At 35.1% G+C, this 13559-nt stretch overlaps 1 protein-coding gene across 2 annotated transcripts in view; it reads right to left on the minus strand.

Moving 5' to 3' along the window:
• LOC117410730 (1-phosphatidylinositol 4,5-bisphosphate phosphodiesterase beta-1) overlaps positions 1–13559 on the minus strand; it is a 269638-nt gene that overhangs the window by 77350 nt on the left and 178729 nt on the right. For both annotated transcript variants that reach the window (XR_004545728.2, XM_034017498.3), the window contains exons 10-15: positions 12221–12367; positions 9357–9514; positions 5637–5719; positions 4976–5060; positions 3228–3405; positions 1876–1959 (exon numbers count right to left, since the gene is read on the minus strand). Coding sequence is in view for 1 of the 2 variants with exons in the window: in XM_034017498.3 (XP_033873389.1) it covers positions 1876–1959; positions 3228–3405; positions 4976–5060; positions 5637–5719; positions 9357–9514; positions 12221–12367 (735 nt within the window). In the remaining variant the exon portion in view is untranslated. The remainder of the gene's footprint in view (positions 1–1875; positions 1960–3227; positions 3406–4975; positions 5061–5636; positions 5720–9356; positions 9515–12220; positions 12368–13559) is intronic.

Here is a 13559-nt window from a genome sequence, read left to right on the forward strand (position 1 = left end):
GTTACAGTTTTCAAGAGACGGTGACCAATAATTATTCACACAATGACTGGTAACCAATATAATTTGAGTTGGTCTGTGATGTCACAGCTGTGCAGTCAGTAACACAATTATGAATGGATGGTCATGCGATCTTGTTCAGCCAATCACAGTGCTTAATTTAACAAAGTCATTTTATAAAATGTGTCAAATTCCAGGGACAAATTGAAGAATTATCATCTCACTGCGACAAGAGTCAATTTCCTGATCTTCTGTAATCGTGTTTCAAATTTTGTGTTAGCAAATACTTATGATACAACATCAATGAAAACGTGTAAAACAGAGTGCTTCTAAGACTGTCAAAAGAACATTCTCAAAAAACATTTACATATACGTTATATAGTTGAAATTTACACACTTTGTCACTGATTAAACCACTGAAATCACAGCCAAACTTTCCATGTAACTCAATCAATAAAGCCTTTGCTTGCAGTTTCTAAGATCACAGCATCGAATCCCACTGTTTGAAAGTATTTTAATATTATCTTATAATACTTATAGTAGACATAGCTATTCTTTGAACATTGAATTGGTTTTAAATTAAGAATTGTATATATTTTACCAGACACATTTGTTTTTACTTGAAGTTCATATTACAGTGAATCACATATTAACAGTAGGCCTACGTATTAAAAAAAAAAAAAAACATTTAAAAAATCAATAGAATTAGTAGTAATGCTAGTCTATTGGCATACATTTACCACAGCACATTAACAAATCACTTTTGTGCGATGAGGGAATGTTATGAGAAACAACAATGAATTACATTTAACCCTCCTTGGAGCAGGATGACAAGCAGAACAATCTGATTACTGTTGTAAACCCCAATGCCCATGATTAGGGAAGTAAGCAAAAATGGAATGTTTCTGTAATATCAAGTTGTGGTAAACACCCTTTTTAATGCAATGCATGTTTTAGTCAAAGTACAGTTCTCATGATGGACGACTTCCTAAATTTTAGCACAGCACCACCTTATCTTGTTATACATGGACCTCGCACCACTATCTTGTACAATAAGACTGTAAAACACCAGTGTATAGGTAAATGATCATTCACCATGTATTATAAGACTATAACATTCCAAAGTTTATAGGAACATTATTATTCAATATATATTATAAATAGAATACTATACAGAGCACAATATAATATCACACAAGTTGGTTTTGGGCAGTAATCACTCGTGCATTACCATCAAGAGATATATATGTGTGAACCTGTGTTTTGAGTTTATACTTTAGTGTTTGAATTTATTTTTGGTGTTTTTAAACTGGTAAACAGGTTAGCTGCCCAGTTTGTTAGTTTAGGGTTTGAAGAAAAGTTTAGTTCGCGCTCTTGTATGAGCTAGGTTTTTGTTTGTTTATATTTTTCTTTTATTACTGTAAATAATAAAAGCAGGCATACGCTACAATCATCAATATTGTGTCTGGGTCTGTATTTAAAAGGGCCAAACGAACCCAAGCCGCAAGGCTCGTTCACAATACATATTAATGTTAATATACACAAATACATACATGTATGTAACTCATATGCTGTTCTCGTATAGGTAGCATACTATACTGCTTACAAAAAGTTATGCATAATCAAAACCAAGAGGGTACACATGAAAACCCAATTTAATCTGCAATGTTTTGTAGTGAATTCACTGAAAGGAATATTTAATCTGTATTTTACATAGAATCTCGATGGAGTTGGGAAACGTATTCATTTAGATTTTGCGTAATAAAAATGAATTAGCTACGATTTTTATTAACAGGAATTTGATAATACATGTGTCCGTATTATGTCTCATTCTGTGAAGCTGCAGAGATGTGCGCACAATCCATATGTTCAACAAACCTATAGATTTTCTCCCCTGAAGTTTGGGGTCATTTCCATCTTGTACTGACGGCTGAACATCAGGAATTTCAGGGTTTGTGGAACCTGTAAGACAAATTTGCATGGTTTTTCTATGCATTTATTATGCTGTACCAAAAAACACAGATAATCTGTGTGTAAAACAGGACCAACAGGGGGCACTAATGGATACAAAAAGAGAATTTTAGATCACGAAGTCACGCAGCATGCAATAATGTTTTCATTTATAAATCCTTGTTCAACTGAGCTAAAATAAGTGTGAAATAAAAAGTGCACATGGAGGATCGACCATAGCTTTTTAAATACGAGTGCTGTTAACAGTGCTTCATCAGTGGCAATGGGTGCAAACGCACCCTCAGCGTGTTTAAAACTAACATCTCTCATAACTCTTTGAAGTGTAATTAAAATTGAATCGCCTACTTTTATTTTGATAGCAAGAAAGTCCTTGTCAGACTAGGCTACCACTAATATGCAGACCCTGTTGACTTGTAATAATAATGCTTGAGAGAGATAACTGGCAATTCAGAGTAAATGTGTCCCATCTACAGGACTTTGAAAGAGATGGGGCCTATCTTTGTTTTTTGTTTTTTTTGTTATGTATGCAAGTTCTCTTTGTTCACAGTTATTTTTTGTTTTTTGGGATGAAAAATGACTGAAGATACTTTATGTGATTTTTCAAATGCAATATCATTTATTTTTGTAGTTTATATTTGTGTTTATGGCATTTTGAAAGCATTTACTGTTAATAGCATTTTTTTTAAATTAATAAAAAAAACAAAAAAAACAGTTCAAAACAATATTTATTCAATACACAACTGCTTAAATAATAATATAAACCAGCTTTGCTTTAAACTATAAGTTAACCACATTTGACTAATTTTCAGCCTTTTGGCTATAGAAGTATGTAGCATTGTTTCATTTATTTGAAATTCATGCTCAGAATGACGTAAAAGTCCCTTTAACATTTTATTGACATAATTTGACTGCAGATTGCAGATTGTGCAGATAGCTTTGTTTTCTTGACTTTATTTCCTTTTAAGTCTATTTAACCTCTGACTGACACACTGTAGATTGAAGCGGTGCTGCACAGCAAGTCAATCTACAGTGTGATCTACAGTTGGATAAATGGGATTCTAGTAATTTAATGTTAAAAATACCTACAAAATTATCATAAGGTATGTGAAAAAGGTAATTGGAAGTTTTTAAAGCCTGGTTATTACCTTGTACATGTGGTTGCAGAAGAAACATCATTACTGCCCCCTGACATTTATAATTACAGTAGACTGGTTAGCTGCTTCATGCTCCTCCCCCTCTATAGACACAGCACTTCTCACCTGCACTTGGAGATGATGGCTCGCATACACTCGATGTGTCACTGCATGTGTTTGAGGCTTGTTCTGAGAGTTTCTTTTTAGTACTTCCATCAGAGGATTTATGTGATTTCTTTTTGTTTTTGATAAGAATTTTACCAATCAGTTCATGGGGGCTTGGTAAGGGGGTGCCAGCTTCAAGCTAGAGCACAAAAACAAAGAAAAACAGCAGGAATTTAAACAAGCGAAAGACTTACATTTAGTGATGGTATGTTGAAATGCTTTATACACATGTTTTGAATATGATGTTTGCAGATTTGTGGTAGACAGCCCTTTATTCATAGTATTGACACAGAAAATTACAAGACCAAAAGATCAAATGTGTTTATATGTTGTTTGATTTATTTATTTATTTTTTTGATCACTGTTTTGTTTTTTTCTACTTGGGGCATTTGCACATTTTTCTGGTATTTAGGGAATCTCTGATTCTGAGGCCTAGCTTGTATCGCTCTATAGCACATTTCAGAAGTTCCTTCATTAAACAAAAATGCTAATAAATCTTATAATTTTAATTATATTTTTTGTGCAAGCTGTAGAGTTTTTAAACAGAAGTTAAGCACCTGTTGCTTCATTATAATCTGATTTTGCAAATCTGTGTAATGTTGCAGAACGAAGGTTAAACACTCGGTTCAAAATGTACATTTAAAGCATACTATGCAGCTGGTACTGTATGATATTGTTTTGCTTTTAATAAGCCAGATCACTGAATCACACAGAAGTCAATTATTTTTTATTGCCGCCCACAACTACATACACTTATAAATTAAAAACAGAAAAAAAATCTAGCAGCTTCTGTTACACGTCTTTAAATGTTAAGTCTACCTCCTACCCTGACTGTATCAGCAGTATTTTAGTCAGTTTAAAGTGAACTTGTTAATATTACAGTACATATATGGAGACCATAACATTTGATTTCTGTCCCAGAATGTACATTATAATATAAAATGGTCTCTTGTTTTAAGAAGCAATTTCTTTCAATGAGTCATCACTGTATTCTTACTTTATTGTGTTATGCTACTGAACTTAGTATAAGAAGCAAATTAAAAAAGACATCTTAATATTTAATTACATATCAGAGGAAGATAATTTAACTAACATTATACATTGATTTTAATACCCAATAGTTGCCACATTGTCCCCCATAAGCCACTAAAAACACAAGACTATAACATTAGGCAGTGTGGCGGAGTGTCCCGCCCCTATGTATTTATTTATTATTATTTGTATTTGTTTGCGGCGCAGATAAAAGCGCCACGTCTTTTATAGTTATATTTAAAACCCCGTGAGGATGCATGACTGATCAGCTACTGATTATTTAACTAGCTGACAGTCATGCATCCTTACCAAACGCGTGCAGACTGTGGCCGAGGGGTAATAAGATAATTAACAACTAGTTAACCCCTCGGCCAGAGTATAAGAACCTGCAGCTGCCCGTTCTGCAGGGTTGGAGTGTACAGAGGAGAGTACGGGGAGCGGAGAGAGCGAGCGAGCAGAAATAACGACATTTAGTAACAATTGCTAAAACGTGCTGGATTAGCCAGCACGACATTTACTTGTTTGTTGCTGTTTATTTGTTTGGCCAACGCGCCTTTTTGTTTTGTTTATTAATAAATACGCTGAGTGCCGTTGCACTCTTGCTAAGAGCTACTCAACTCCTCTAACATAGTGGCAGTATTAACAGTTTCAAAATAACATCATCTTGGTTTACTCACAGGATATTTTTCTAATGGCTCTGTAAGCAATGCGTCACCAAATATCCCTCTGCAGTACTCTGCCATCTTGGCTTGTTGCTTGGGTCTAGAATGATGATGAAAACCCAGGATGTCAACATTGTTTTAACATGAAAGTACCTTAAGAAGATATTTTAGTGCTGACATGAACTTAATACAATTAAAGTGAAAGGTATTTGTTGGTCTATGTTTAACCTTGCCATCAGTGGATAAATGACTAATATATAGATTTAGACATTATCATTAGGGACCTGTCACATAGCAACATCACACTCTATAAATCAATGGAATCAGTTCATATTAATATAACCTGCTATTCAATTTTAAAGTAACTGCTTTTATTGGATGGGATTCATCCACTAACAATCTTCCTCGTTTGGACCCTAAATATATTACACTTTGTAATATAATCTTCCACAACACTTAAATTACATTATATTATTTATTTATTTATTTTTGTTCGATTGATTAACTATTCACAGTGAGCTTCTTCAAAATGTTTAGACATTATATCATTCTGTGGAAGATTACTGGTTCTAGCTACCATGGTTACACTTTCGGTGTAGCTGCAGAATACCTTACTACTGCAAACATGGAGGCTGAAGAGCCTTGTAAGAAGAAACCAACAAAGAAACCAACTTACGAATCCACATGGTTTTCAAAAGACAGGATAACTGGATATGGGGAAGTCTTGAATGCACACTCAGAAATAGCCTCAATTACTTCCTAAAAAAAAAAAATTAGTCATTTAAAATAATGTACAGTATTATGATGATTATGCCACATTTTAAAAGTAAGGGAAAAAAAACCAGTTTTCAAGTATACCAATAAATCAAACTACAGCTTCCTGGTACTTATCACCTCCAGTGCTGTAGGTTACATCTTTGTTAAGATGAATGTCACCTATGATAGAATTGATTTTAATCATGAAGTAAAAATGGATATGTGGAAAGACAAGTAGTGGTTGTAAAACAGAAGACTTGTAGCATAATGGGTGGGGGTTAGCATGTATACATTTCCTAAAGAACCAAAAGATCTCCAACACAGGGAAAAAAAGGGCTGGTGATAGTGTTTGCTTGAGCTAATAATAAAGCCTAAGTTAGCGATCTACTTAGATGCAAGCACTCATTTTACAAAGAAAAACCGTTAGTAACAGCGTCCAAAAAAGAGGAACAATATACTAAATAAATAAATAAATAAATAAATAAATAAATAAATAAATACAAATTTTAGAAAATTACAACTTTAAGTACTTTGGGTGGCTTTTTTAAAAGACAAATGCTTAATATTTGATGACAAGAAGAGTTAATCAAACAATGATGTGCAAGTGATTTAAATTTGTGTTTTATTTTGGAAAGCATCAGAAAACAATCCCAGGATCAACCACCTTTATACTAAGGCCTTTTAAACCATGAACAATGTAACTGCGCAGAACTGACATTGCTTGTCCCCATCTAGAAATTGAAGAGTATGACCTTCCCTCCAACAGCTTCCTGTTTCAGCCTGAGTCTGTTGTTGTCAGCTCTTGTTCTTGTTTAAAAAGCTTTTAGTGTGAACTGAGGACAAGGCATCAAGAAATGGGACAGCATGGATAAATTGTGTTTTACTGTTTGAAATTTGAGAAATTGTGCTAGTAGATTCTTACCACAATAACAATTAAGCAATAGAACCCAAAGAAAATGGTTTTCCATCTGCTAAGGCCCGTCTAATGTCGGTAAATGCCCGAAGCAAAGACGAGGGCTTTTAACACAGAGAAGGCCCTTCTCAAACGGTAAAGCCCTCTTATGAGGGTTCTATTGCCTTAAAAAATGACTGTTTTAAAAAAAAATACAAATTTTCTGTTTGTTTTTTTCCTGATTTTTATGGAGCACTAGTTTTTGTTGCTAATGAATACAAACATTTTCCACAATATTATAGAAATGCGGTTTGCTCAAAATTTCATATGTCGTCTGGTTGCCTTCAGGCTTCAGTATCCCAGCGGTGAACGATATCGCATTGTAGGTATTTCCCATAGCCTAAATAATAACTCAATACTTAAATAAAATCTTCTACTTACATGGAGCTGTCCTTCACTTCAGGTACCTCATACACAAAAGCAAACATGGTTTGTGAAATGTTTGTTTTTTATATTTTTGTTCCGATGTGAGTGCATGTTTGTGTATTTATTTAAGTTACCGTTAGGCCTTACAATTTATTTGCAAATTTATTCACAGTTCATAAAGTTTATTCAAAGCCTCCTGGCTTTTTTTAGAGAAGAGTGCACCATACCTGTGTTTGTTATACTGTATTTAAATAGATTAAACGTATAGGACAGTGAGGAAGCAGATTGAGCAGATTCAGAGGGCATGTACTTGAACCTAGATTTTCTTTCATCAAGCAGGAAACAGGTAAAATACATAAATAAAGACTGTATTGAAGTATTTTCCGGCGGATTGATTTGGAACAGAGATTAAACATAGTTTGAGTGATAACATTTGAGGGTCTTTACCAGAGATTAGGAACCCCATATTGAAAAATCAGGTTAAAGGAAATCTACAATCCATTTTCCAATACTGTATTTGACCACTGTGTGTAACGTATTCTTCACATTCAAAGAAAAGGTGCAAAGGCGCGATTTACTCACAGTACTGTTGTCATTACTCGTGTGTCTAAGACTTTTGCACAGCGGTGTATATATATATATATATATACACATACATACAAACACATCAGGGATGGAAATAAGACTCCTGTTGTAGTTTCACCGATTCCAGGTTTTACAACTAGCTTAATTAGCCCCAGTGTGAACAAGTTCAGGTTTGTCTTATTAAACTTATACTACTAAAACCAAGAATGGATCAAACTGCTATGCAATGGGAGTATAATCCCTGGCATGATATATATATAATTATTTTTGTTTTAGTTACTCAGTATGAAACTTGTTGTTGGTGCTGAGCAATTCTGTTAAGATATGGAGGTATCTTTGCCAAGCACACACCCATGTCGTGGTCAGTGTTCATCCTGGCTCAGTACTTCGTTTTCATCAATGTCATGGCTGAAGATCCAGTTTCGCATAAGTAGGTTGTACTGAATAGGACCAACACTTTCAGTGCTGCAGAAGAAGCAGTGCTGTATTCATCGGAGCACTCACACCAAAATGTCTCCAGCGGCATTTCACTGAACTTGGTTCTGAGAGAGCTGTCTGGTGAAATGTCTAACAGTTTGAAAATATCGTCTGCCTTTATTGTTGTCTTGAGCTCCTTGCAAAACAAAAAGTTTTCCTTTATTCCCTTATTCCACACATACCGAACATAGGCAAGTAAATGGGACATTTTAGGAATGTATGTGGATTCATCGAGTTGTAGCAAAATCACTGTCACACAGCCAAACAACTATGTCTTCTGACAGAAAAGCGATCCGTCGTTTGACACTGTCATTTGACGTTGGCATTTTTTCCAGTTACTTGGGCTTCTGCTCTCCAAACATTTCCTTTAGAATTTCAATGGCACACAGCATTATCAACTCCTTAGCAATTGTATGCAAATGTTTTGCTTAAGCAATTTTCTGCTCCACTATGTACGATGACACTACATGCTTTTTATCTACGGTAGTTGTGGATTGCATTACTGCTTTAGTACCAAGCAGTTCCCTAGCCTTTCACTCAAAAAATGAATGTTGCTTGTTTTTATATATTTCATGGTATATTTCATTGGTAATTAAATGTCTCTGTAATTTGGAGTGTTTCAAACATTCATTGGACAGCACATATTAACAGTGCGGTTGAGGTATATCTCCACTTCCAGTACAAATAAAATCGAAATTCAAGTAGCTGCCTTCGTATTTTCTTATTTTTGCAGGGTTAATAACGGCTTTATGTTTTTTACTCACATCACCTCCTCGCTGTTCTTCAGCCTTTACGGTTGAACTTGTTGAAGGAAGTTCTGCATCATCATTCTGTGGGTTTTGTTGTTTTGATGCTGATGGTCGAATTAAAAATGTATCCATATCTGGTATTTATTGTGTGTGTTTCCAATGATTTTTCCTCTGCTTTGTAATCTGTCATGCTCCCACTGAAATAGCTCTATTACACCATACATAACCCGAGAACAAGTTACTTAACCTGAAAAAACGTTAATTTCTGTGCATGCTTATGACATGCTGAAGCTAATAGGTTCCCCCAATTAAGAACATCTGGTCATCCCTGTCAATTGGATGTTGCATCTCAGTGGATCTATCTAGTTTGAAAACACAGTTGTAAGCAGGATAAGGGATAAGCAACATTTCCCACTCTTTCCTGTTGAATGTCCACAACCAGAACTGCGCTTTGTGACTGTACATTACAAGCTTTAATCCCACATGAGTGATACATTGTTTGCACATTTACCTTAAAAGATATTTCACTTGTCATGGTGAATCCATGAGTAATGACTGGCTCCTCTTCCGCAGTCCGTCCTTTCCAGCAATCCAGCTCCACACAACGACAGCCTGACAAGAGCACTTGTCGATACATCTCCACTGAGGAGTTACCAGCCAGCTGCCCAGCTGTGATAACACAATGAAAAATATAAGTGACGTAAGAGACAAAGATAACTGTGGTTTACTTGATTTCAGACAAGACAAAGAGAACAAGAATACTTGCTCCAAAGGGTACAGACATGCCAGAAACTTAAACAAAATACGTAATTTATGCTCAAATAATAATTAATTAAAACACCATCCTATGCATTTAAAATAGTTTACCACTAAAAATTTTTTAAATGCTGTGCCATATACCGGTAGTTTGTTCACCATTCTTTACAACGCTGTTATCTTGGGATACAACAGTTACGTTTCATTGAGATGCTGATGTGAATATCTTACGCTATCAAACCATTTTAAAATATATTATAATGTATTTATTTTACTGATGTACTGGTACATCTCTTATTTACACGTTATACCTATTCAAAAATTGGTTACAATAATTTTACTGTTTTTATTAATGTTTCTGTGGTAGCTGTTGTATATCATGCATGTGCTTGTAGTCTCTTTCGATCGATAGATTATTCTTATTCGATTAACGTGGTTCTTCTTTCAACAGCATTTGATCAAATTAGATGATAAATTATAGCACATATATTAAACCTTATTGTAATATTTTGTAGAATTCCCAGTGCTGATTTGGGTCAGACAAAATGTATTACAAACACATATTTCATGTTACATATCAAAATGTATATTTTATATTAAAACTGTTTGAATTTTGTTACTACGGTATTTGGTCTAAAGGTCCACCTATCAGACTGCAGACATAGAAATGCTGTTTTTTTTATGTGTTTTTCTAGCTTCACGCACTTTGCTAAATTGGCATCAATAAGAGCATGATCTGAAAGATAGCACTGATGGATTATTGACCTGGTTAACCACTTATCTGGATCAGAGGCAGTATATTTGCATATCCCTGCCAGTCTGTTAAATAATTCATAAACTGCCATGGGTAGCAATGGGACATTCATTATTTGGTTGTACTAAATGCTCTCTACAATATGCCCTGCAATCTGTGTCTTATGTTAAATTCTCAGACCAATTAGCCCTGATACAAAGTAATAAGTAATTCTTGAAAAAAAATAAACTGAGGTTGTAGAAAGACAACTGGCATTAACTAACACAAAACTATCATCACATTAAACTTCTGACTTAAACAAAAAATAAATAAACTAAACTATTGATATTGTTAAGCACTTGCTCAGATACGCATAATACTAAAACATAAAACGATAAACACATTTTGTACTTTTTTTAATGCCTTTGAATTCTCCAAACTTCAACACCACTACAGGAGGCACTTTTCACCTTTAACTGCAAAATCAATAAGAGCCTAGAGCTACTGTTATTGACTATACAAAATAAGAGTGTTTCATTTTACACTTTTGAAAGACATTTCTGTTGGAGCATTTCTCACATTAAAAAGACACGATTCACAGTTATGTCAACTCACGTAGGGGAAAGTGATCTAAAGCAACCACTCCAAGCTTCTGCGCAGTATAAAAATACTGTATAAATCCAGCAAAATTGTCTGCCCCACTGCCTTTCTATTCTTGCACAGGCATACTAAAGATATACACTATTCCCTTAACTGAGTATTTCTCATCATACCCCACCCTTACTTACTTAATATATTGGTATCTTTTCAGATAATGTAGAGGTTTAGCAGGAAATTTTTTCTACAGCATGTATACCAAAATCATATTGGAAGGCTTTGTAATTATTACTATTTTCAGAATACTGAACTATTCCTTTAAAGCTATGCGGTAGCTGACTGGCACTATCATGGGTCTTTTCTGCACTTGTTCTGCAGATTGACAGATGGCTTCATTCCTTCATGCTGCATCCTTTCATGAACATAAAATACTGTACCAAAAGTCTGACAGCTGACTCACAAATGGACACAGCAATAACAGCAGGTATCAATCAAAATAAAATGAAATCATGTCAAGACAGCTTTGGTTTCAGAGCAAACTGCAGATACTGTATCTACAAACTTAGAACATAAGAACATAAGAAAGTTTACAAACGAGAGGAGGCCATTCAGCCCATCTTGCTCGTTTGGTTGTTAATAGCTTATTGATCCCAGAATCTCATCACGCAGCTTCTTGAAGGGTCCCAGGGTGTCAGCTTCAACAACATTACTGGGGAGTTGGTTCCAGACCCTCACAATTCTCTGTGTAAAAAAGTGCCTCCTATTTTCTGTTCTGAATGCCCCTTTATCTAATCTCCATTTGTGACCCCTGTTCCTTGTTTCTTTTTTCAGGTCAAAAAAGTCCCCTGGGTCGACATTGTCTATACCTTTTAGGATTTTGAATGCTTGAATCAGATCACCGCGTAGTCTTCTTTGTTCAAGACTGAATAGATTCAATTCTTTTAGCCTGTCTGCATATGACATGCCTTTTAAACCCGGGATAATTCTGGTTGCTCTTCTTGTCATTGCTAACATCTTCAACAGTATAAGAAAGTGAGTGATACTTGATTTTTTGATTGTTCGTGAGTCTAAGTAAACTAATGTTTCTGTTGTCTTTTATGTCAATATTGATGCTACACATTTTTTTTTACTTTCAGCTTTGGGGAAATACTACTGCAGATACTGCTGGCAATACTTTGGCTTTCTGTTGTCCATATGCAAAGGAACACTGCCATGCACCCTCTTCCAGCTGTTCTGTTACTCTTTCAGGCTTTGAGGTCCACTCCACAAAATCAAAGCCTTGCTCTCACCTGAGAGGTAGGTGTTGTGTGAGGAGTTGATAAAGTAGTGAGATAATGGCAGTGTCATGTCCTCACTTCGGTCCAGTTTTTCAGGAGGAATAACTCCATTTTCTTCTCCACTCAAATATCGCATGAATCCTTCTTGTGATATCTGCCCTAAAGAAAAAAAAGAAGAATGTGCATTTTGTTAGTTCATTGTATTTTATTATAGTGTTAAATGGCTATCATGTATGATGCTCAATTAGTTTCTCTGGAGCTACTTCATGTCTGCTGTGTATATTGACTGCTCAAGGCCTCTTGAGAATCTGAAGGCAAACGTAAGGACTGAATGTGCAAAACTTACTCCAGGCATAATGGACCATTTCCATGAGTGGATCAGCATATGCTAACAATAATAAAACTGTGCCCAGTTCGAGCATCTCCTTCATTGGACTTAATTGGGTGAGATCTTTTTTTTTTTTAAATGTTCGTCATGTTTAAGATGTTATTTCTACACATGGTAAACTATACAGCCCTTATAAATTCCTTAATAGTGCGATTAAAGGGTTGTACACTCATCAAGACTAGTGCAGCAAGAAATTTACAGTATATTATTGTATTTACAAGATCTTTTGTGTGACCCACTTTAAGTTATAATAATCAGAAGTTTAGCAAGTCTGTGTGTTGTACTGCGGCCAACAAACCATAGCCAATTTTGTACAAACCAAAAATTGCCTCCACAGTGTAACAACTCCCTTAGTGTTGTTCAATTCAGTTTAGAACAAAAGCACAGATGAACAGCTGAATGGTGTGCGATTTTAAAAACTTATTTCATCGCAATGATGGATCATCACAACATTTTTCTAACTTTAATGATGTGGCTTCTGCTGTTAGTCTCCACAATTCCAGCTTTACAAATAATCTGTTTCTGTCAGTCATATGCAACAGAGCACTTTTACAGCTGTGACGCCTCTTCCTGTCTCTTACCTACAGTACTTACTGAGATAGGTGCTCACTTCACAGCTTGCTGGAGTTTCAGTCACAGTGATTCATCAGCAGAACTAGTCACAACGCTGGACTACAGTCACAAATCATGTTTACCCCTGATAGCAGGATTTAAGTGGTCACAAATTGATTTAGCACCCTGATTTTGCAGGCAGGGTCCCTCAGCAGGGGTCTGCACCATTTACTGGTGTTGACAGAAATAAGTACTGATGATTTATACTAAGCTGATACATATTAAAATAAACAAAATCAATTATATGACAAAAACATGACAACTAATAGTCTTTTTCAATGTATTTAGTTGAATGTCTTTGTATTTAATTAGTATTTCTTAATTTAGCGCTATTGAGTGTTCTATAGTTAA

The sequence above is a fragment of the Acipenser ruthenus genome, chromosome 6 (assembly GCF_902713425.1).
Source record: "Acipenser ruthenus chromosome 6, fAciRut3.2 maternal haplotype, whole genome shotgun sequence".
Lineage (NCBI taxonomy): Eukaryota > Metazoa > Chordata > Actinopteri > Acipenseriformes > Acipenseridae > Acipenser > Acipenser ruthenus.